General features: G+C 33.8%; 1 protein-coding gene across 4 annotated transcripts in view; it reads right to left on the minus strand.

The window, feature by feature from the left end:
• Positions 1-13,520, minus strand: part of LOC148621299 (uncharacterized) — a 54,955-nt gene extending 41,435 nt beyond the window's left edge. For 3 of the 4 annotated variants that reach the window (XM_088575468.1, XM_088575467.1, XM_088575465.1), the window contains exons 1-5: positions 13,411-13,520; positions 6,909-7,150; positions 5,796-5,855; positions 4,181-4,272; positions 1,760-3,590 (exon numbers count right to left, since the gene is read on the minus strand). In XM_088575468.1, coding sequence (XP_088431594.1) covers positions 1,760-3,590; positions 4,181-4,272; positions 5,796-5,826 — 1,954 coding nt within the window. In that variant the 5' untranslated portion in view covers positions 5,827-5,855; positions 6,909-7,150; positions 13,411-13,520. Of the gene's footprint in view, positions 1-1,759; positions 3,591-4,180; positions 4,273-5,795; positions 5,856-6,908; positions 7,151-12,520; positions 12,672-13,410 lie in introns of those variants that run through there. The other variant, XM_088575466.1, reaches the window with a different exon arrangement.
• Positions 13,521-25,226: the final 11,706 nt, after the last annotated feature.

A 25,226-nucleotide genomic window follows, 5' to 3' on the forward strand; every position in this document is an offset into this window, starting at 1 on the left:
TAACTTTCCATATTTCTGGAACATTGAAATAAAAAGCATTGCCAAGCACAGCATGATACAACTGCAGACTTTGAGCTCTGTTCCCTTGAGGCAAGTATGGACACAATATTAGTTTTTGAAAAACTAAACATAGGGATATATAGTTCATTATAACCACAACAACTCATTTGGACACAATATTGCACAATACATGTATTTTTGAAATTCAATTTAAGTATAATGGTCTACAGGGTGTAATAATGGATCACTTTGTACCTCATTATCTCAAAAACAGTAAATGAAAGGTTGTTTTTTTTTTGTTAAGCCCTCTTGTATTATAGTCTGGGATTTTCATATGGAATAAAAAAAAATATTTCAAAATTGCACCAAAAATAAAATAGCCCATTTTTTGGGGTGTAGTTCCTTCTGGCCTTTACAACTCAAAGACTGTAAAAGATATCAATCTGATTAAAAATCGCAGGAAAGGATTTTCATGACAAATCTAACAAAATAATTCAAAATCAAGACCAGAAATAGACAAGCTATCGTCATGAAATCAAGAAAAAGATACTTGTTTCTGGCCCCTTATTCTTACTTGGCTCAAGTCACAACCAAAACATCTATCCCAGACTTCCTTTTGTGGTATGGCACTTTGTAATACAATTTCAAAAAGTTCATTCATTAAATGTCAAATTTATGTCTGTATATCAGGAAAATGAATGTTTCTGTCCCCCTTTTTGGCCCCTAATTTCGGAAAAATCTTTAATCAAACCAAGTCTGACCACTGTGGTATAAAATATTATGGAACAAAATCATAGACATTCCTAAGCTTTTATTGGATTATATAGTTAAATTCCATGAAATGCTTGTCTTAGGCCCCTATTTGGCTCCTAATTCTAAAATGGTTGAGTCATTTCCCCAAAAATCAATACCAACCTTCCTCTAGTGATTTGGAACCTTGTTATCAAATTTTATATAGATCAACCAACTAATACTTAAAAGTTATCACACAAAACCAAAGTGTCAGTGGACAACAACGACAACAGCACCATACCAATAAAATTTATGTTAATTCTTTCAGATCTGAAAAAGAATACCTGGCCTGAGTCCCACAAAACTTTAAAAAATACTAAGGTCTGAGAATATTCATTACTTCCATGGTTAAGTCAAAGACTGAAAGTCTTTGATATTGATGACAGTGAAAATTTTCTCTGACGTAAGGAGGTAGACCTAGGATAAGGGACACAACTCTTACAAATCACTGGAACGTTTGTATTCGGCATTTTACATCAATCTCATCTAAGCATCAAAGTACTTTGGATTTAATTAATTCTATTTCAAATGCAAGTTTAATAGGCTTTGGTGAAATTGATTATGATGCTAACATATCAATGATTTCTAGAGTTATGTTCCTTACCCTAGGTCTACCTCCTTAAATAATTTTTTAAATTTTATGGCACTAGGGCCTGGGTCCACCAAGCATTTAATTCTTGTTTAAACAATATCCCAACAAATATCTCCTCTTTTCATGAGGTGATAATTTTGGCATATTTTAGCCTTTCAGTCTTTTTAAAACCGAGAAAAAATAAACTCTGCTTAATATGAGCTCATGGCTTAAGTACTTAGTGTACCACTTATCATCTACTGTAGTTAGAAACATCATAATTTTTGTGGGCTTTTTGCTTCAAAATTACACCCACCAAAATAACCTGCTATACGGTATTTTAAAAACCTCATTTTTAAAAAATGCATCATTTCTTATCAACAATACAAAACTTACCATCCCTTAGATCTGATGATCTCCTTTGGTCTAAGGATTCATGTGACATTGGTGATGCACTCTTAGCCCTCATTTCTCTAGACAAGACTTTGACTAGAAGCTGTGACACCGTTGGATAATCCATTTCATCTAAACTCTGTTGTAACATAAGCTCTTGTCTTGATGTAGATGCAGATTGGTTATCATAGGATGAAGTTTGTCTTTGGTTTTCTATCCTTCTTCTCTTTTTAAACAGCTCTGAAGGATTAGCATAGTCAAATTCACCATAACCAGGTGTTGGTTTTTGTTCTCCACGTTCAACCTTCGCCAGCAATTGTGATGGAGTAGTATATTCAAATTGTTCATTCCCATTTGATGCCTTTCTTTCTCTAGATTCCCTGGTTTCAACTTTTTCTAACAACTTTGATGGAGTTGTATAGTCTAATTCACCATAACCATGTTCACCTTTTTTCTCCCTTTGTTCTCTCCTCTCAACTTTTTGGAGAAGCTTGGATGGAGATGGAGATCCCAATCCACTATAGCCTGAAGACTGCCTTCCAGTTCTACTCTCAGTTACATTAGAAGGCATGGAGGAAACAATTCTAGTTGAACTCAGAGGTCTAACATTTTCTGTACTTCCAAGTTTTTGGCTCACATTAGAATGAGTGGATGAAATCGTGCCAGTGGACCCTTTTCTTCCTACGTTTTCCACACTTCCAAGTCTCTCACTCACATTAGATGGAGTTGAAGAAAGCATTCCAGTTGAACTTCTTCTCCCCACATTTTCAACACTTCCAAGTCTTTCAGTGACATTAGAGTCAGCAGATACTATCCCAATTGAACTTCTTTGTACCACATTTTCAACATTTCCCACCATCTGTGACAATACTGAAGGATTTCTACTTCTATCTGCATGTTCATTATAGCTAGGTGAAGCATCAGTATCTCCATCTTGATCAATGTCAATTTCTTGTTCTCCTGAGGAAGTGGAATAGGTCAGAGGAGATGGTACTGCAGGCGCATATTTACCTCTAGGTGACTCTGCTGTCATTTTATTGTCAGACAATTTTGGTGACTCCAAAGTCTCAGAACTAACAATTTTTTCAAAACCTGGATCACTTTTTCCTGCCTGCTGTTTTTCCCTGTCTTTCAAAACCTCTAAGAATTCAACAATAGATGTAAAATCATGATGAGAACCATACCCAAGCGCTTTCTCAGACTGAGTTTTTCTTTCATCAGTCTTCAAGGATTCATAGGCATCAGTATCAGACCTTCTCCTTGTAAAGTCAGGGTTTCCTACAGTCTTAAAAAAGCTATTGAGGATTTTTGAATTTGACCCAACACTATCCTCCTTGTCAATAGGGTTGTGTTCCTTTAACTTTGATTCTACCACTTCTTTGAAAACTTTTTCGTCATATTTGATTACTGTAGTTCCACCATTAATTGTACTACTATCTGCACTCAATTCACTGCTAGATGAATTTTCCCGCCCATTAGAACTCTGAAGCCTCTTTTTCAGTATGTCTGTGGGCTTAACAAATTGGCCCAAACTATCTGCTGTTTTCAGAGGCATAACATTATCCATCAAAGTTTTATCTGACGATATTCTTTCCAACAACTGATGACCACTGACTTCCGGCAATCTTGGGTCTACATTGCTTGACCCTGTCCCATGTAGATTTCTGCTTGAATTCTTTTTTATAGTGTTCTCAAAGTCAAATTTACTCCCTTCTTGTGGCAAAGGAGTTGAAGTAAATGGAGGTTCAGAGCCAGTAAAGGAAAATTTGAGGCTTGAAAGTGCAAGTTCTTCATTTTCTGTATGCCCAATGTTTGTTGGTTGACTCATTTTTGACTGTTGTGTGTACAATGACATTAATGCATACAATAACAGCCCTAGTGCCACAAAACTTGACAATTAAGTCTGAAAAAATTCTGAACTTTTTACTTTTAACTTTTCATCGATTTCAAAGATTTTGAATGAAGTAACCATGGAATTTAAGAATTATACCGATATTAGACTTAAGTATTTTTCAAGTTTTGTGGCACTTGGGCCCAATCATACAAAGAAATGATAGAAAAAAGAAAAATATGGAGAGCAGAAAAAATAGAAATGGGCCTAGAAATAAATCCGTGGAAAAAGTTCCAGGGCAAAAGTTATAATGTACATATACATATTAATTCACCTTGAACTTTTACAACAGATTTTACTACACAAACAACATTTTGTTCATGAAAGAGACAGCAGCTATGAGCAATGGTTATTAGCAAAAGTGATAAGAATTTCAATCATTTTACAAGTTTAAACACTGATATAGGGCTAGGATCAAATCTACATCATTTTGTCTAAACTTCATACTTTGACTTTTTTACAATGAATGGTCCTGCCCTTAATTTCAATTTTGATCCTACCCCACAATTACTCATCAAATGGTTGCTCCATACCTTCAAACTAGTTGATGCTGACATATCTGGCATAGATCTATGATGCTCACTCCTAACACTACTTCCTGATGCTGTGTTCTTAGTGGCTGAATCTGGGAATCAAATATTATTTCATATCTGAGAAATATGAGCAATTCTTATTGGTTAATACATGGTCTTGTGGTGTTCATTAATGAGTTTTAAAATGCCAAGAGGACTTTATCACAAGGTAATGTCTTCTACAAATTTTTAATGAAATAAACACAATAGTTGCTTTATAGAGAACATTATCAAAAAATTGACTGACCTTGGCAGGTGATATTGCCTTCAACAGTGATAGTTGCAGACTGTGGCTTGAGCCATTATCAATATTTCAGGAAATATCAGAGTCCCTATGGTTGTCAATTTATCATGATAATACCCTCACCATGAGTAAATAGTGTATAAATAAAACATGAATAGTAATAGACCCATTCGTGTAACCTTGTGGGGTAGTTGATGAGCATGTGTGACATATATATATATCTACAAGGTAGGGCTTAGAGTAGAACAAAAGAATTTTCCTTGCAAAAGTGTATATTTTAAAAGCACACTCAACAACTACCCTGCAGTTAAAATGAAAAGATCTGTGGTATATTTTTAAATCAACACATCAATTTTTTTCATCCATAATCAAGATATTTTCCATAATGTGTAAAATACATTTTTTTTTTACCATCTAAAACATGAACATCCTATATGTGATGCATAAATTTGAGCATATACTCTACAAATACAAAATTGTACTTTGGTTTGATTTAATTTTTATCTAAGATTTATCCTTCATTTTTTCATAAGCTTTAAAAATAAAAAAAATTACCAAATTTTGTATTTATATAAGTGATACAATGTATATGGGTTTCATAAAAGAGCTTACTTTGGGTATTTTCTCAAATCATGAGTTTTGACTCAAATCTTCAATTACAAGTGATTTGATTGGTTGAAATATGAGTTGAGGAAGTATTTGAGAAAAATCACAATCGAGATTTTTTATAAAACCAGGCACTGAAGTACATTAGTGTAAGAAAACTTTTTTTGATGTCAGAATGAGTAAAATGTGGGAAATTTGATGTGATGTCTTCCCATATGTATTGAATCATGATTTCATTTTATTATGGTATTTAGGACCATTCAACATTAAAATTTACTTGTTGTTTTTTTTGTTTATTTATTGGATTTTTTTTTTGTTTTTTTGGGGGGAGGGGGTGTGGTTTTACATTTCAGTAATTGTTTGGTAAACTCATAACATACATTTCAGTGTAGAAACTTTTTGTATCTTGAAAAGTGTACAAAACTTTTTCAATGTGGTACAAGAAATTGTACCTACACATTTTAAATGCCAGTACATACATGTCTACAGGATGTACAGCAGATTTTCCAACATTTTTTAAGGTGGGGCACAAAAAAAAAACATTATCTTTTGATAACTAAAATTTCAATTATCATGTTGCAGATACATTTTAATTTCATTATGGTGTTATTTCATCTCAACAAGTTTCAAGGTCTACAAAGCCTTATGAAGCAAGATCATGCTAGGCTAAAATTGCCTCTAGTCGTTGTAGGACAAATTGAAAACTGAAAAATTATATCACCATACCTGCAGTATGATGTAGCTTTTGTTCACTCATTTTCTTTCTGTTTTCTAGTTGTTTGGAAGCTGTGGATAAAAAAATAAAATAATAAAACTTATTACATAGATAGCAGTGTTTTATCGAATGTTTTTCCCAGTGTAATAAACTTCGATAATTCACACTGTGAAATAAATTTGGTAATTTCACTCTCAGGTTTTCTCCCGACAAAATATCACAACTTTGATATCAATCAGCCAATCACATAATTCAAATTCATGTTGAAAATATTGATAAATTATGAAGAAAATCTATATAATAAATAGGATAATCAATTGGTTATCGTGAATAACCAAAATATTATCACTAATGCCAAGAACGATTGAGAATTTAACTCGTGCAAGAAACAAGTTCCGCACACTTGTTAAATTTTGGCTTTCTTCAGCAGTTGTGATAATATTTTGGATATTAACTCTTTCCAATTAATTATCTTATTAATCTTACCCTGACAAAATGCTTTAGTTGGAATTATATACATGTAGCACAGACAATTTCAGAGTGTGTATTCAAAATTTTAAAAAAATTGACATCCTCAAATTATCTATACATGCACAGGTGCAAATTTTTTTTTTTTTTATTTTTACAGATACATGTATATATATATTATGTTTTGCATGCTATGCTTATTTCATGCTTGATTGTATGTATTGCTTTGTATGTATGTGCCATTGCCTTTTCTTTGTTATGTTATTGTTTTATATTCGGTCAAAAACTCCTAAGAGCTTGTGTTTGTATTTATCACATGCCGAATCAAAATTAAGTTTTCTTATCTTATATATATTTGACAGTTGCAGCTGACTTTTGTTTGAAATTTTGTCATTGTGCCATATGATATGTCTTGATTGGATGTTCACAAATAACCATTTACTGGCTTCACTGACAATTCAAGCGCAAACTCAATTTGCAACCATCAAATCTACCATTAATGTGTGCAAATTTGCAAATTCAATACAAATGTAGTTACATCTACATGTAAATGGATTATCAATATACATTATGTACACTCCCTTCATAACATGTACTAAAGACTGATTGTATATAAACGACATGTATAAAGGCTATCAACTGTGGCAAATTCATACTTTCTTTTTCTTCGTCTTTCTCCACTATACTGTAGAGTCTGTAAGGTACAGGAGGTGGGGCCCTTTGTCGTTGTTGCTCTGAAGGAGGTTTTTGACACAATATTACCGGTTGCCTAGGGGATCTCTTACATGGTGTTCTTTTCCGCACCAAAGGGGATGGACGTCTGTGTTTAATGTACTGATGAACTTGACTAGGGGAGGGTCTCTTGTTTTCAGCTTGGTTCCTCCTTGGGTGAAGATTTCTACATTATAAAGCACAGTACTATGAACATAACCTAATGTAAGTTTAAACTGGCCATAAGGTTTCAACAGGATGATGAACAAACTACACAGGGGTCTACTGACCCCAAATTCACCTGCTAGAGTTGGATATCCTAGCACGCCAGACCTTCCAGTTATAAATCAATATTGCACTGGAGGAAAACCAAAAGTTCTCAGTTAAGTGTCAATGAATAGGGTTGACAGTCCAGGACCCATGTCATTGAATTTCAAAGGTCCTAGGTAAGAAATAGGGGGACCTTTGACCACCACTAATTTGAAACCCTGCTAAAAATTCATAGGCCCCAAATTTTACTGACTAAGCATTGTACAATGCATATATAAATTGTGTCCCTGACATACCAATTAAGATAACCAATATTGTAAAATAGAAAATTTAACATATGTTGCTGAAGTACCAAATTTTGGAGGTCAGTAAGTCATATATATATAAAAACACAAAATTAATACCCCATCCCAAACCAACAACAAAAAAATATCCCAAAAATTAACATGACCCTGAATAAACCTCAACCTTACCTTAAAAACCATAAGTTATTTACCTAATATCCATATTCAAAATGTTTATATCCTCTCTATAATGGAGATCTAATAATAGCAGTCATCCACATATAAAGTCCCTCATAAATCACTTATTTCATATTCCCATTTTTAAAATAAAATAAAAATCACTTTCATGTCTATGTAAATATGACTTGACTTTGGCAATAGACAGATTATGGTGCCATATTACATGTATATCAATTGTCATGTTTTGGTTCTGTATAAGAATGGCTTATACTCAGAAGAACCAAACTTTAAGACTCTGCATAACATTATGGCATTTAAATAAACATGTAAGAAAGTTAGAATAATCTTTTAAACTGGTTATAATCCTTCAGTTCATGTTCTGCAAAAGGTGTTTCAAAAAATGACCGTTTAATTATAAATTACAGTTAAAGACAGATTAAGAAATTACCGAAAAAATAGTCAGATAGAAGTACTGTAATACAAAGATATTTTGAGTTTATTGCAACATTTTGTTATTGCAAAAGATTCTATTTGGTTGCAATATAAATAAAAAAAACTCATATTCTATTCCAATGCAATATGAATTGTAACACTGAATTTCCAATGCCATAGATACATTTTACCAAATTTTACTATTGTCACAGTAGAGTTTCCTTCAAAAATGTCTCTATTTTGTGCAACATATAGGCTGCATCTTTTCATATACATGAAGAAACTAGTCCTACATGTATGAGAACTAAATTATTCATGGAAACTCCATTTTATCATTGTATTACCTTGGGCTGGCCATTCAAACGTTATTTAATATTTTACTCTGAGCTTTCACTTGGGGTAAAATAAGGCAGCATAAATGCCCAGCCTTGTGGCAAAACAATGAATGCCCAGCCTTGTGGCAAAACAATGAATGCCCAGCCTTGTGGCAAAACAATGAATGCCCAGCCTTGTGGCAAAACAATGAATGCCCAGCCTTGTGGCAAAACAATGAATGCCCAGCCTTGTGGCAAAACAATGAATGCCCAGCCTTGTGGCAAAACAATGAATGCCCAGCCTTGTGGCAAAACAATAAATGCCCAGCCTTGTGGCAAAACAATGAATGCCCAGCCTTGTGGCAAAACAATGAATGCCCAGCCTTGTGGCAAAACAATGAATGCCCAGCCTTGTGGCAAAACAATGATACAATGGAGTCTAACAGCTCTACATGAATTATTTCTTAATTTTAGTACAAAAGGACAAGATTGCAATAATAAATGCACACAATATTTTTTTTTTTTATTTCCAGTATTTAATCAAGCAAATTATCAACCAATCTGCAGCAATGCTTCGAAGGAAGATGCATTAATTAAAAAGTTTTCTTAAGAACATCATGTAAATAAACATGAACATGTATAAATGAGTTTATTTAATCAAACTCTAAATAAGATTCCTGGCATACATGTACATTTTGTATTCTAAAAGTGTATTTATCAAAGTTCTGTACATGTTCCATAATTCAGGAAATTTTGTTCATTTCTCTTTGTCAATGTAATTTCAAATTCAGTTAATACATGTATCTTCCATTATGTCATAACTGTTTTTAGTATAAAAAAAATTCAACAATTCCATAGTTCTTTGTATAAAAAAAAAATTGACAGACATTGATGGAATCAAATTTACAGTTCAATAGTAATATCACAAGTACATTGCACGTACCAGTACATACATTTTGTAACAGTTCATTAAATATAACTGAGTACATGTAAAATATATACAAGTACTCATCACCTACAATGTATACAATGTACATGTACTCATCATGTACAATACATACATGTACTCATCATGTACAATGCATACATATATTCATAATTATACCCCCACTCGCAAAGTGGAAGGTAAAGATAGGGATGTTTTCATCAATAACTTTAAATGGATAATCATACATGTACAATATGTACTTTACATGTAACAATTCATAATCAATATCTTCAAAGAATTTAAATCCTTCCTTAACATGTCAAGAGGTCATTTAAAGATTTCCCATAGCTTAAGTCAGCTTCAAATAAAATTCTATCCTTTGTGATTTAAATACCTAAATACGTGTCCTTCTAAATGCTTGATCATAAATACCAGTATAAATATTGTTTTTAGAGTGATAATTGAATAGCCATCTAATTTTTTGGTCAAAACATTACCAAACTGTAATTAAAATACAGAATAAGAAAATTTAATTGATACACTTTCACAAATACCATGAAAAACATTCCCCAAGTTTTAATGCATCAGAAAATTATAAAGTCTATAGTCTATTTAAATTCAGTCAGAAAAGTTGTTATCATGTACATGTACATGTACTAACATGAAAACAAGTACAAAAAATGTAGTGTTCATGTTCAGTCTAATTAAAATATGCCCCTCTAATTTCTATTTGTTTATGCAAGGTCTAATTTCAATTAAACTGAAAAAATAATACAAAGGCTTTTCTAGTTCAATCTCTTTTGCAAAAAAAGAAAGTTATATTTCTTTTTGTCATCCATACCATATAGTTAAAAGTCTGTAATAGTAAGCTACATGCAGACGAAAGAGAAAAATGGCTGAGCACTGTATTTAAGGGATAATGGAGCAGCTGTTTTTTTTTTGTTTTTTTTCAGGAAATAGTTTGTTCAAGTCCTAGAACTTATGATTTCAGACTGAACAGTTCAGCAGAGGGGCAGCAAATATTTACACAAGTGAGACACATACTTGTACAATCAGTTACTTTTTAAAAATTTTATGAATTGTAAGTCAGTGAATTTCTAATCTCCCCTGTTAATACTGTATTAATTCATAATCTGATTTGAATAAAGGCAGACATTAAACAATTTAAAATACATGTATGGGCTAATAAAATACATCATATTTTTAAGTGCAAGCCTTAACATTCACAACATGCAAGCATGGCCATTGGGCATAAATGTTAAAGTAGAAAGTTGGAAACTTGCTGGACCACTGTCATAATTCATTTAGAATTTGGTAAGATCACAAGAATTATATACATGTACATGTATGAGTGAAGGCTAACATTACTCAACCATACTTTACCTAGCCTTTTTTATTCTAATTTATTTGTATTTTTTTTTACCTAGAACACAGATTGATTATACAAAATTGGGTTTTCAATCAAATTTGTTGCTTATAAACTCCTTCATTATTTTGTGTGTTGAAAATTCAGATTTAAGCTTACAATTAGAAAATTCAATATAACATTTTTAAAATTAAGATGAGCATGGTGATACATATTATTACATGTATATATAACTTTCTTATAATCCAACTGAAATTGTCAAGTATTTTTCGACAGTATATTAAACATATACACATGTAATGTGAAACTGATTCAATGAAGCAGTTGGATTAAAAAAAAATATGATGTGTTTTGGCTTCTGCCATGTATGTGTTCATTGTAAAACAAAATAGTACATGTACAAATGACATGAAGGAGTAAAAAAAAATCTGAAACATCAAGATTTTTAAGGAGGTAGACCTAAGGTAAGGGACACAACTCTTAAAAATCATTGGAATGTTTGTATCCAGCATTTAACATCAATCTTACGTAAGCATTTCATTAACTTGAATTCATTTTATTCTGCTTCAAATGAAAACTTGAGAGGCTTTGGTGAAATTGAATATGATACAAACATATCACTGATTTCATGATTTATGCCCCTACCCTAGGTCTACATGTACCTCCTTAAGCTAGGGTAATTCTATACAGAGACTTCATCACATTCTAAAGAGAATGTTGAATTCTTCTGTGAATGTGAGTTTTTGAGTTTTAAAATACAGGCATGGTAAGACAAGGTCACAGGCTCTCACCATAAGTTCGCAAAATTGTGGGAAATGATACATGTACAAGTATTCTCCCTGACTAAAGGTTGATTGCGTATAAAATGAAGTGGTTTATGGAAGAAATGTGTACTTACATTTGTCCCTAATGTAACTCATTCCACTGCACTTCAATCGTGCAAAATACAGATTTTCTCAACACCTCAAGTGAGCTAAGCCTAAGGAAATCGTCACATGGCTAAAAATAGGTCTTGGTCTTAAATTTGAGAAGTTTTATTAGTCTTTTCATTCATTTTATTACACTCATGAAATAGACAGAATTTCTCATGAGCTAGAAACTCAAGATCATCAATTTAGGAGCTTGTATGACCATATAAGAATCTTAATGTCAGACATCAAACATACATGAATTCATACTAAATAGTTAATTTGCTCTGAATGATTCCAGAATTGTCTCTCAATATCCTTTTGATGTTAGAGAAACAATGTAATTTTTACATTGTGATATATCATTAATCTTTCAGCTGAAACTTGTAAAGTTCAGTATGAAATATTGTTTTCCATAATGGCATCACAAAGTGTGAATGCATCTTTTGTTCTCACTAGAAACTGTACTCAAATTAAATAATAAAAAAACAACAACCAACTACATGTACCTAATACTGTGTTCAAACACTAGGTCATCTTACCTGTATTTCATCTGTCAGAATGAAATAGTTTCAACTGGCTAAGTAAATTTCCATACAAGTTTTAACATATTAAAATAATGTGTACATGAACTGCTATTCGCCAGTAAATTACTGTTAGAGCTTAATGATGTTGGTACCTTGTAATGCAATTATTGATTTAATATATTGGTTCTATTGATGAGAAACTGATTGAGTATTAATTATTCATAGCCCATCTGCTTTCTTATTTTAGAGCCAATAGAGGGAGAACGTTGTTCACAGTCACAGACCATAAAGACAGTGATACGTTTTGAACGGTGAAAATGTACATGCAAATATTAAAGAGATAACTACCTTTTCTATTATGTTAAGTGCAGAATATCCCCTTCCAGAGAGAAAAGAATTGCTTCCCTTCACAGCTACCATCCATTTTGAATCCGAGGTAAACAAATGCCACAAGTTGTCGAATACTTTTACGACATTGCTGTACTGATCGCAATGGCTATTGACACGTAAAACGGACAGGTGATGTGACAAGAGTACTTATCTAGTTTAAGGCCGGGACTTAAAACATTGTTATACCATCATACGCGGAGACGAAGATTGCTTGATTAAAAATTGAATTAAAGTGGAGTGAAAGAGTAATCAAGGAAACCAAGGTTATAGCGGTAATCAACAGAATGTAATCCAGGGACAAAGACCAGACATGGAAAACAGACATACACAACAAAGAACATAAAGTAACTAAAATCATACATACAAAGTAACAAAAGTAAATGGGCAACTCGGACTCCACTAAAAACTGGGAGCATGGACCAGGTGCACCGGTAGGGTAAGCGTCCTCTGCTTTTCTAGAAACACCCGCCGAGTTGCTCATAAAAAGTCAAGTCCGGGGTAGACAAACGAGGAAAGAAGTATAAAATTTGTTTCTTCCTTCAATTTTGAAAGACAGCCATGAGGAAAAAAAAACAAGTCTGAATTACGATGCTCCACGGTTAAATGATCAACGGCCACGTAAAATTAAGCGGCTGTTGATCTTATTTTGATTAGTGTTGTTGTCGTAATCCATGCCTCTTATGCACGATTGCATACAATAACAAGTCATACTTATGAAAAAATACAGACTATATTAGACAACACTGTCAACAGCCAATTAAAAACAGACCTGACTTAAAATTACATGTACTTAATGCAAAAATGTATTTGATATCGACCAGCAGAACATTATTCAAATTCATACATACCAATCACCACTTTTTCGGATAGGAGGACACTTTTGTCCGACCATGAGCTGGAAACACCATAGGCGTAACGTCACTGAGCTGACTACGTCAAGTTCTACGATGGCGGGAGTATGACGGCTATCGGGACGCGTTCTACAAAGCGTAATTTAGGGAACCAAGATTCGAGTAGAAATCAAAAGAATATAAACCTAAGGATAAAGACCAGACTGGGAAAAAAGAGACACACAACAAAGAACATTAAGTAACCAAAATAACACGCACAAAGAAACAAAAGCAAATGAGCAGCTCGGGCACCATCAAAAACTTGGAGCATGGACCATGTGCACTGGTAGATTAAGAATCCTCTGCTTTTCTAGAAACACACGCCAAATTGCTCATAAAATTCAGACGATCGGTAATTAAGAGGAAAGGAAAACTCTATGACACTGTAAACAAATCGGTTCTCATATTGCGTATAGATACACCTTAACGATCCACGAATCCATGATGATCATAAAACATTTGTAGTGACTTCAATCTCTTGTAGCAATGTAACCCTGTCCCAGAATCCTATTTGTAAGAAGTAGAATACAATACAAAAAAATCTGCATAGTTACGACGAGCTCTGCAAAACGTATGAGTTGTGATATGAAAACTCTATACACGGATGATGAAGGGATTTCATGTTGCCACATGCAGATGAAGGGAACGTTGACAAAACAAAATGAGAAGTCATCGCGTTTGTCGAATAGTTTTGTCATGAGTTTTCCTCTACCATCGATCTCTAAGTTGTTCCTTGGATTAGATCAGCTATAGTCAGCCGCATAACGATATAAGAGTGATGGAATGTGGCAACGAGAAGCGGGGCACAATCCGTCCCTATTGGAATGCCGGCACACCGACCGTTCATTGAAAAACGCGTCCACCACACTCGATAAATATATGGTGTCGATAAATAATGCCTGCATTTTGATAACATCCTCTTCGGTATATTTGAAAGATGTTTACAAAGTATAAGGAATCTCCACAAATTACCACGTATCTGTATCTAGGCGTACTGTCTTTTTTATTAACAACGATGTATATAGCTTTTGAATTGGGGTTTTAACTGAGTATGGGAAATAGTAGTGTAAAGTGTTGAAAAATCATAGGTTTTGATGCTATTGTATTCTGATTTTAATCTAGTACTGACGGTTTCCTGAAGAATAACACACTAGCATATCCAAGGACCCAAAATAAATGAGGGTCCCAAATGAACTTTAGTCAGCTTGAAAAGAGTTGGAAAACTACACGTCGACATCATGAAATCTTAGAGTTTGTACAGTACCATGCAAGGCATATGGTGTACAAATGTACACGTTATATCCTATAGACCCTGTGCTTCTCTGTTTTAAAGTCCGACAGATAAAACACAATTGTTGGAATTACTGTCTCTCCCATTTTTAGAAGAAAACAATGTCTTTCACGTAAATGATTAGTTACTTTAAACATATTTTATTGCTAAAATTTACAGGCAATTGGATTGGACATAAGTTATACCAACTTACAAAAATCCTTTCCACATAATTAATTACAAATATTTTGTGAATGTACGTCAGCAAGAAACATGATATACAATGTAAACAACTAATTGTGACAAAACTGAATCAAGAATAGTATATTTATTAATTATGTGTTATCAGATGGGATGAACTTGTCATATCAATATCTGTGGCAATAGTTATCTGAACTGAAAAAAGAGTATAAAAGAGAGAAAATATGGGAAATATCACCAGGATGAAGTTAAATTGTCTGCTGATTTAAATGTATCTTTGTTTAAATCATTAGTTAAGGTGTAATTTCCAAACAGCAAAGTTTCGATTGTTAGTCCTGGTAAAAAGATAATATCATTCTTCATTTTTTACGTGCCTCTAAATATAAAGGGCATTCCAAAAGGTAATGTATGACATCTTCAACCACCCAGCCGCAGACGCAACCTGGATCATTTACAAAATTAACACAGAAGAGATCTGCATTCAGGGCACTACATCTATGTCGAAGTTTCGTGTGTAGAATATTATATAATCAACTACCCGTTAAGTAATAAGAAGGAGGTTTATTATATATTTCAATTAAGTTTTTTTGAATCTTGAAATGGTTGGAAGATTACGTATATTTGATTCCAAATTGTTCCAAAGTCTAATCGCGAACGGAAAAAAAAGAGTTGCAATATAACTGTAATCTTGTAAATGGTTGCCGATAGTCAGAATCAGTTCGCAAGTTTCTTTGCCTTACATTTCGTTGATACGGTGAAAAACAGTCATTAAGATAAGATGGACAATCTTGATGGTGAATTTTATGAAACGAACTAAGTTTCCTTCCTTTTTCTTCTAGATTGAAGGGTTCCCAACCAGTTTCAAAATATAAGGTGTCTATTTTTGCATATTTTGGAAGACCTCATGTTGCACTCGTTCAATTTTGTTCATATCCTCATGTGTACAACCATCCCAAAGTTCACAGGCATACTCCAACAAGGGTATAATATAGACATAGTAATTTTTTTCCAGGTTCAGTCTACTAAGAATAAATTTAAATTTACGCAGCATGTTAAGTTGATTGGAAGCGCTTTTCACTATACATGTATTTTGAATATGACAAGTCCATTTACAATTTGAATGACTGCTCGGACGTTAAACCCCAACAAACAAACAATTTGAATGAAATGTAACACCTAAGTGTGTATCATTTTGAACAAATTCAATCAAGCGGTCATTGAATCTAATACTTGGTCTATTCGGTTGCCGATTTGTAGAAAATAACAAATATTCTGTTTTTTTGGAGATTAAAATTTACTAGTCAGTTTGCGGTATGTCAGCAATATTATTTTTATACAATAAGAAAAAAGCGGCCCTAGAACCTACCCTTGAAGAACACCTCCGTTAATAGTATCTATATCTGATAGACAATTTCCACTCAATACCTTTTGGTTCCTGTTTGCCATATAATTTTCAATCCATTTTAATAAATTTCCAGATATACCAGATGCCTTTATTTTTTTTTATTTAGCCTTTGTGCCAAACGTGGTCAAACGCTTTCGGTATGTCAAAAAAACCTGCACATTATTTGTTTCTTTTCAAGAGCTAGAATAATATTATGATAAATTTCAATCAATTGATGAACTGTAGATTGTCCATGCATAAATCCTGATTGGAACCGGTATATTAAGGAATTATCTAACAGAAAGACTTTACCAACACATCTTAACAATGAAATTGGTCTATAATTAGTTGTATCTGATTTTGACCCCTTTTTGAAGAGCTAGTACATTAGCAGATTTCCAGGTAGACGGATATTTACCATCCCTTAGTGATTTATCGAATATAATACACAGGGGGTAACAGTTAAAGCAGTATATTTTAACATATGATTGCTAATACAATCATTGACAGTGAGATATGCCTAACTGTAGCGTCTCAAAAACATCTTGAATGATTTACAAAATGTATACTAACAATTAGATACGATCGACCACTTACCTCTTCGTTTTCATAATAATTCTAATGTCAAGGAAAGGATTTCTTTTGATGAAAATAACTTACTTCATTGCTTTAGCTACAGTGGCAAATCCGTGGAGTAGGGGCTGTGCAAGAGGTTGGAAAAAATCTCTTTTTGTTGTATTTTTTTATTTAGTGCACAATTCTGGCAAAACTGATTGTAAATTTCTTTTTAAAAAAATTCAGGATCTGCGCGTTGTAGTTCAATTCCTAATGTTCAATTCAAGTGCGCCTCTAAGCAATCATTGAGGCGGAAAATGTAAACACAATCAAAATATCAATGGAGGTAGGATTGATTCGCACCCAGATATATTGAATTAACTTAAGTACATTCAGAATTCTTTTTGCAAATATTTATTTTTACATATATTTAATGTGTCGGGTAAAATTAATATCAGAATGTCAGATCATGTCATAACTCTGTTCCTCCATGTCAGAAAATAGCTTAGCCCTGCTGGTGTAGCCGATATCTCATACGTTATAAAAGTTAATGGAGTACTTTACTATGTAAGATATTTGTGTGTGTATTTTTTTTTTTTTTTTTTTTTTTTTTTTTTTTTGTTATGTGGCACCAAGTCTGATGTATTAAGCGTCAAAATGAATATTTGTAGATCTATGTTAAATAAGTACATGTCAATGAGCCATTTATACAATGTACAATTAAAATTAGAGATATCAACTGTTCATTCAGTCACGGCATGTAGGTATCATAGTTTCCCTTTCCTTCGTCGTCACAGTACCGCGGATATTTTATGAGCAACTTGGGGGCGTTTCTGGAAAAGCAGAGAACGCTTACCCTACCGGTCCATGCTCCCAGTTTTTAGTGGAGTCGGAGTTGCTCATTTATTTTTTCTTTCTTTGTACGTGTAATTTTAGTTATTTCATGGCCTTTGCTGTGTGTGTCTGTTTTCCATGTCTACATTCTTTTGATTTCTGCAAGAATCTTGGTTCCCTAGATTACTCCTGCAGAGATAAAAAGAAAAAACCAGGATCGACTTCAAAGGTATCTTAACACAAGCATACAAGGTCACCACTCTGATTAACTTATCTTTAAATGTCACACAAAAAAATTCGTGGTATCGTAGCAGTACGCTTGATTGCGTAATATTCTGGTTCGTTGTCGGTTTATATGAAATATATGAACAAAAAACTCTGTCATCCAGCATAATTCAACTACAAACTACTAGCTGGCCTTTTCCGGTTTCTATAAATTCACAAGTCTAACTTCAATTTAGCAAACTCCAGGTCGAAACTGTCTCTCAAACTATTTAAGTTTGAACCACAATCGTTGAAATGAATTGCCATTAGATATATGTACCTTTCATCTAGCACCCCTCTTTATATTTTCCTTTCTAGGATTGATGACTGTTTTAATCTTACAGGGTTTTCCTTCTTAATATCAAATGGCTTATAAGCGTCTAACAATTAAGCGATTAGTTGCATACTAACTACTTTCAGTTGGATCGCTGTTTATCCAAACCAAATTAATCAGCATATTTAGTCAGAGTAAAAGCTGATTATTAGTTTTGTTTTTAGCGTAAATACCATGGAAATAGAAATAACTGTAAATAGACCTAAGAAGTGTTTGCATTTTAACCTTAACTATTTTACTACGGCGGTGTAAGAGATAGTTGCCGATGCTGACAGGCTTTACAAATCTGTAATAATGTTCAATTTACGGAGCGCCGAATGGGACTTGATCATGATGTAATCAAAATCAATTTTGTGTACACAAAATTGAATTCTGTCTAAACAAAATTAGTTTTGTCATACAAAACTATGTTATACAGGCTTGTTTTATAATCACTTCAATTTTGTAATGACCAAATTCATTTTTGTCATGACAAAATTCAGTTTTGTCAAATAGGTTTGCAAATATTAACTTATTTGCATAGAAAATTTGACTTTTTTTTTTACCTGGTATGGAAATTAAATAACAATAGACAATTTTGTGCCACATAAGTCATTTTTGTATGCAAATTAGTTTACAGAATCCTTGGATATGCAAATGAATTCTCTCATCACGATTTTGTAAGAAGGCCTCTCATTGGATATAGTAACCGCGGGTCTCACAGGTTTCCCATTACTTCGAACAAGGGCGTATCATATGGTTGATGCGCTATTCTGCATAGGTAAGTAATACATAATAAAGTATATGTCAGATATAGGATATTTTTTTACAATATTGATTATTCCAATATGACGTCCATCTTCGTCTTAATCCGGAGAATTCATTCAAGTGCATATCCAAAGGATTCTGTAATCTAATTTGCATACAAAATTGACTTCTGTCACACCAAATTGACTTTTGTGACACAGAAGTGAATTTTGTGTTAAATTGCATGCAAAAGTGAGTTTGTTATGATCACAGGATTCAATTTTGTAAACACGAAATTGAATTTTGTGACAAAATTTAATTTTGTCATAATATTTCTGTTTTGTATGCAAATTAGTTCACAGAATCCAAACTAAACTAATTTGCATACAAAATTGACATTTGTTACCCAATATTCAAATTAGGTAACTAAATACAAAAATGAATTTTGTCATGACGAAAGTTACTTTTGTCCACTGAAAGGTTACTTTGTATGACAAATTTTAAATTTGAAGTTTGTTATAAATTTTGTTAATCTTAACTCATTTTTGTTGAACTAAACTCACTTTTGTCTGTACAAAATTGAATTTTGAGTACAAAACAACAAGAGTCCCATTCGGGGCCCCGTACAATTTGCTCAACCGGTTGTCTTCACTTTCACCAAAGAAAATTCTTGGCATAGCTTTTTCTTTTCTTTTACATATATATTTCAGACCTGTTGAGGCTCACAAAGATGTGTCATATAACAGCTACTTTTCCAGATTTTAAAACCATCGTTAAATCGAATTATACCGTATGAACAATGATCTTGAATTCTACATCGAACCCCATACTGGTAGACCCAACTACTGCAGACAATCATGACACATCGATGGACACCAAGGACACCATTGCCTTGGCGATATGGCTTGTGATATTATTTGTGGTATTTTCCCTGCAAGTCATCGGGCGACTCCGAAATTGCAAAACATGTCAATGTGAACATGAGCCTAACAAAGTGTTCAAGGAACCTTTTCACAACGAAACTGTAAATGAGGGCTTTGAAACAGCAAGAAGTTCGATTTCAACAGATATTTTTCTAATGCGGTCATTTTCTGAATGGAGAACACCTTGATAGATCGTCTTCAGCTCAGTGTTATTCACATTTTTTAAATTAAGGTCAGTTTTTGATTGTGTCTGTATATATTCAGGACTATATGATGATATACCAACTAACTGAAAGAAAACGTTATATCAAAATGTCTTCAGTTCTGTTTGTTTGAATCAAGCATTCCCATCCCTCTATAAAACTCAACCTGAATATGCTTGTATCCTAAATTTTCAATCTCATTAAAATTAGGCCTACTCATTTGAAATCACTGCATGTAGGAGGTAACAACACTCCATTTCCCCCTCTGTTCAGATGACCTTTTGGATCTGCCAATCAGATTTTAGCTTTCATTATCGTGAAAGCATTATTTAAAAGTGAAAACCCGAGAATTATGAAAAGGTAATCTTAACAGAAAATATAACGGAGTATTGGGAGATCCTATGCGGATTGGTGCTTATGTAGTAAATCGGGAAGCGGTTATAGATCTGCAAATCGAGGAGATTGAGACCCCCCCCCCATGCAGTGATTGAATGGAACGATTATTGGGTCTAATTTTAATTAGATTACTACATTCTCTGGTGGCTTACATTACTCACACATATTTATAAGCATCGAAAAATGCAACATGACAAAGTATTTATTCTGGGACATCAGTCTTGATTGTCTTTACCGTTCGTTTATCATTTTGCATTGAATTGTAGAAGAATAAAGACAAAAGAGAAAAGAAAAAAACCTGAGCATACCAAAGGATGCAACGAACAATACTTAATTCGATATTACACGTATATCACCAGTTTGGTTATTTCGTCCCCACTTCTGACCTCAGAAATAAGACCTTGTATGATATGCAAAACATGTCTTTTATCTTTTATATTTTTCCCTCCTTCCCAAATCAACAATATAATGCTTCTTTTGTCATTTGGCAACAAACAGCTTTTGATGGCACCACCATCCACTATTTTGGGGGAGCGCTTAGATTCTCATGCTTAAAATAATATTGTATGCTGGTCTTCGGAAAATCACTTATTCAGAAATGGTTATAAAAATTGAATATTGCAATTTTAAAAAATGAGTATTCTGAGAATATAGTATGACAATGCAGTCTCCTACCGGAAGAAATTTATGTTGAAGAGAACAGAATGCCAACTTCATGCATAATTTGTTAACGAGAAAGGTGGGGAAAACTGAGTATGCAAAATGCAACTTGTCAATGTAAACAATGTACCAATTATCAAACGCATATCTGCAAACATGACGATAAAATGCAGAAAAATGAGTGTTTGCACTAATTTTCCAAGTTCAAGGGCCATAACTGAGCAATAAAAAAAAAATTCAAACTTGATCTGTAACTTGTCATAGTTAAGCAATGTAAGAATTATCGATTGTATACCTGAAAACATGCCGAAAATATGTGCAGAAAAGCGACTATATGCACTAATTTTCTAAGTCCAAGGACCATAACTCAGCAACAACAACATCAAAATCAAACTTGATCCGTAACTTGTCATGGTTAAGCAATTTACGACATTTCAATTGCATATATGCAAGCATGACGAAAAAAGTGCGAAAAATGAGTTATTGCATAAATTTTCTAAGTCTAAGGGCCGTAACTCGGCAAAAATTAACGGACCGAAACAAAAATCAAACTGTCACGGTTAAGCAATGTACCAAATATCAATTTTGCATATCTGCAAGCACGACGAAAAAAAGTGCGAAAAACTGATTTGCTTGACTTACGGACGGGCGGACGGATGTATAGAGTGCAAACCTAAATTTTCATTCGGCGAAAGTCGGCTTTATGGGACTAAAAGAATGCCTGCTTTACATGTGTAAAATTGTAAGGGTAAAATTGCCAAACTGATGGGCAGAAAGTGGTGGAATAATCGATTTACTTCTGCATCATTGCGTTTGCTCTTGGATTTAATTTCTATAAATATCATTCTGGACATACACACAAGAAGTGTTTTTAAGATAAAAAGTTGAATAAAAATGTTCATATTTCGAAGAATACCCCTGCTCCCACACACACTCACGATATTAGTGTAGTAAAATAGTAGGCGCCTAAGAGCACTAATTGACAAAAAACATGCGTTATTATCTTCACCACAATATAATTCTTGACAATAAGTACACAATTCACCCCCGTAGTTCAAAATGTGATACACACAAGGAGACCGAACATTACACAATTAAAGGGCTTGTTTTCCATTATTGAAGTCAACTTTCTCTAATTCTACCTCCGGTTCGTATGGTGTGTTGTATGAGACGAATCATTTGGTACGAACCAATAAATCTGTGGGATGATCCGAATGATGGAAAGCACCTTAGATAGGTCACGCTAACATATTTCTCCTCGGAACGCATTGCGTCGTGACAGCGTCATAGCACTGGTCTTTGACTGGGCATGAAAAGTCATGAACAGACGGGACATTGTTCGCACAGTACACTATTTTACTACAGGGCTCATACGGGTGGTTCAAAACTTGATAATTGCGTCCAGCGCACATTGATGCTGAAAATATAAAAAATAAAATGGGCATATATCATAATTAATGATGGTCGCAAAACACGAACACACAACAATAGCATTATTAATGAAAACACGGAATTTTGCTTTTTCATATTACTGTCATCACCTTTCACCAACTATTGTGCTGAAGCAAAAACGAAAAATCGTCTATCAAAAAATATATATACTCGTTGATCGGAAAAGTGTACTCTTTTGAAGTCTTGTGTCGCTTAAATGAGGTCAGTGATGAAAGTGTTCAGAGACTAAGCATTATACTTTGCTAACATACCACTTATTACGAGTAGCGGTGCTTTTGTTTCCAGAGCCGTCGTGTCATTCAATCCATCGGTATTTACAATTTCACACCGGAAGTTAGATCCGTTATCGTACATTCCAGGAGTAAATGTCAGTCGGCTCTCTAGTCTCATTGTACAACTAGTTGTGCTGTTCGTTATCGCGGGGTCTAAGTTGAGTTCGTAATATGTGCCACTCAAACCAGGTGGGCTGAATGTCCATTTCAAATTGCCCGATGTTCCATTGAACTCGGCAACACAGGTAAGAGATGTGCTGTGACCCTCGATTATGCCATCTGGTAATGTGATTTCCGGAGCGCCTGAAATAACTATTAAAGGCGGGCGAATGAATTGCTATAGACAAAAAAAGCAGTTTTTGTTTTGTTTTTTTTTATGTTTTTTTTTTTTTTGGTTTTTTTTTGTGCGCACTTAACTATACATTATACTCATGTTTCAAATAAAGTTTCTGTTGGATATGAGATGCAATCGATATAACTTTTTGAAAATTACCACAAAAAAAAGGAAAAAAGTGAAATATTTTGTTCGTTCTTTAACTTTAATCTTTGTATCAGTGTCACCCTGGCACAACCTAGCATACAATTCGAAATTTGCAATATATATATTTGGTATTTTATAACTGACTTTACTTTCCAAAGACATTGTTTTGTTTTTTGTTGTTTTTTTTTTTTTTTGTGTTAAACAAACAGCACAACAACACTATAAAATATAGTATGTGAACATACCTTCAACCTTCGTGTCGGTCAAAAGTGACGTCACATCCGGAGACGACACGGAACACGTGTACTTTCCAGCATGACTACAGTCAAAGGAATGAGCCATAAGCGTGATTGATATCCTGTCTTTATCATGGGTGGCAGAAAAAGTCAAAGAGTTGTCATAAACAAAGACAGTTGGAACAATTTTTCCAGCAGTCAGCATTGCTACTTGTTTAATATGATTGTCATCGTAGTAATGATCAATTTTTAGATTCGTCCACCCCGGAACGTTTGTGGCATCACATGTAAGAATAAATGGCTTGACACTTGATATAATCGACCCGATAAGGCTTATATCTACAAAAGAACAACCAAAACGTCACTGTTAGAATACTTCTGATCTAGGTTGTTGTGACTAGTGGTAATAAAAATTATTACAGATCTGATAGTCAAAGAATACAGTACATATAACAAATGGCAATATCAAGGAAAAAAACGGAAAGTTTGAAACTACCGCAATAGTCCTGACTTGGTGCAGGCATTTAGGATGGAAATGGTGGGATAAACCAAATTTTAATGCGCGTTAAACATCTCGGTTCTTTATCTTCACGTTAATTGATTCTGATAAATTGCAATACAAACACGGGGGGGGGGGCTGGTAAAACAAGTAGTCAAAACATTGATAATATTAAAATCAATTGTCTGTAACTTTTCGTCAGAAACAGAATATGTATCAATGAGATCTGGATATCGGGAATTAAATTTTTTTCAGGCTGCACATGAATCGTAATTTTTACGGCTTTGATACCTAAATTCTGTTCTATCAGGCAACAATGGCACACTAACCGATTGAAAGAGACTAAAAAATCAAATTTAAGCTTCATCCTCTGTTTTGTTGAAAATTTCATATATTTTGCAGTAATTGCCAAATGACTAACATCTAAATTATGAAAGTATACACATTTAACCAGCTAAAATCATAGTTCCATTAAGTCCGAAAGGAGGGGGTCAGTGTTTCCCTATGTTACACATGGACTTTAAGACGTCAGAATAGTGGCTTACCAGCTCTGACATACCTTAACAAACATCATATGTAGGGAAGGCTTGTATGTAAATCCTTTTTAAGCAGGGTAATATCTCATTTGGTTATTCTTCAGTGTTTCAAGACTGGAATATATATGCAACTGTCTTTGCCGGAATAGTCGTTTTTCGGTTGACATAATGGTCGAAAACAATCTGAATTTCAAGTTAACCAGTAAAAAAGCTGTAATTTCATATACGCTTCATTTCAGAACAAAAAAGTATTGAACCGCACTGCCCGTCAGACTTCGGCTACTAATAATCAATGTATGTATTTGCCACCTGTTTTGTTTTGTTTTTGTCTTAGTTTATGTGTTTTGATTACTTTACAGTTTCGTTTTCATGGTCAGTTAACAAGACAACTTACGTGCTTTGGTGTTTACAGTTGTCGTTGTCTGCACCGTATTTGTTGTGCTTGTCATTTGCCAAGACGTAACACTCGGAAGTAACGGTGTTGTCATTTTCGACGCAGAACCCGTTGATGCACCGTTGGTGTTTGTTGTTGTTGTGTTGCTCGGTTT

This window comes from Perna viridis, chromosome 3, assembly GCF_037379345.1.
Source record: "Perna viridis isolate PV_CMFRI_1.1 ecotype Kerala chromosome 3, ASM3737934v1, whole genome shotgun sequence".
Taxonomy (NCBI): domain Eukaryota; kingdom Metazoa; phylum Mollusca; class Bivalvia; order Mytilida; family Mytilidae; genus Perna; species Perna viridis.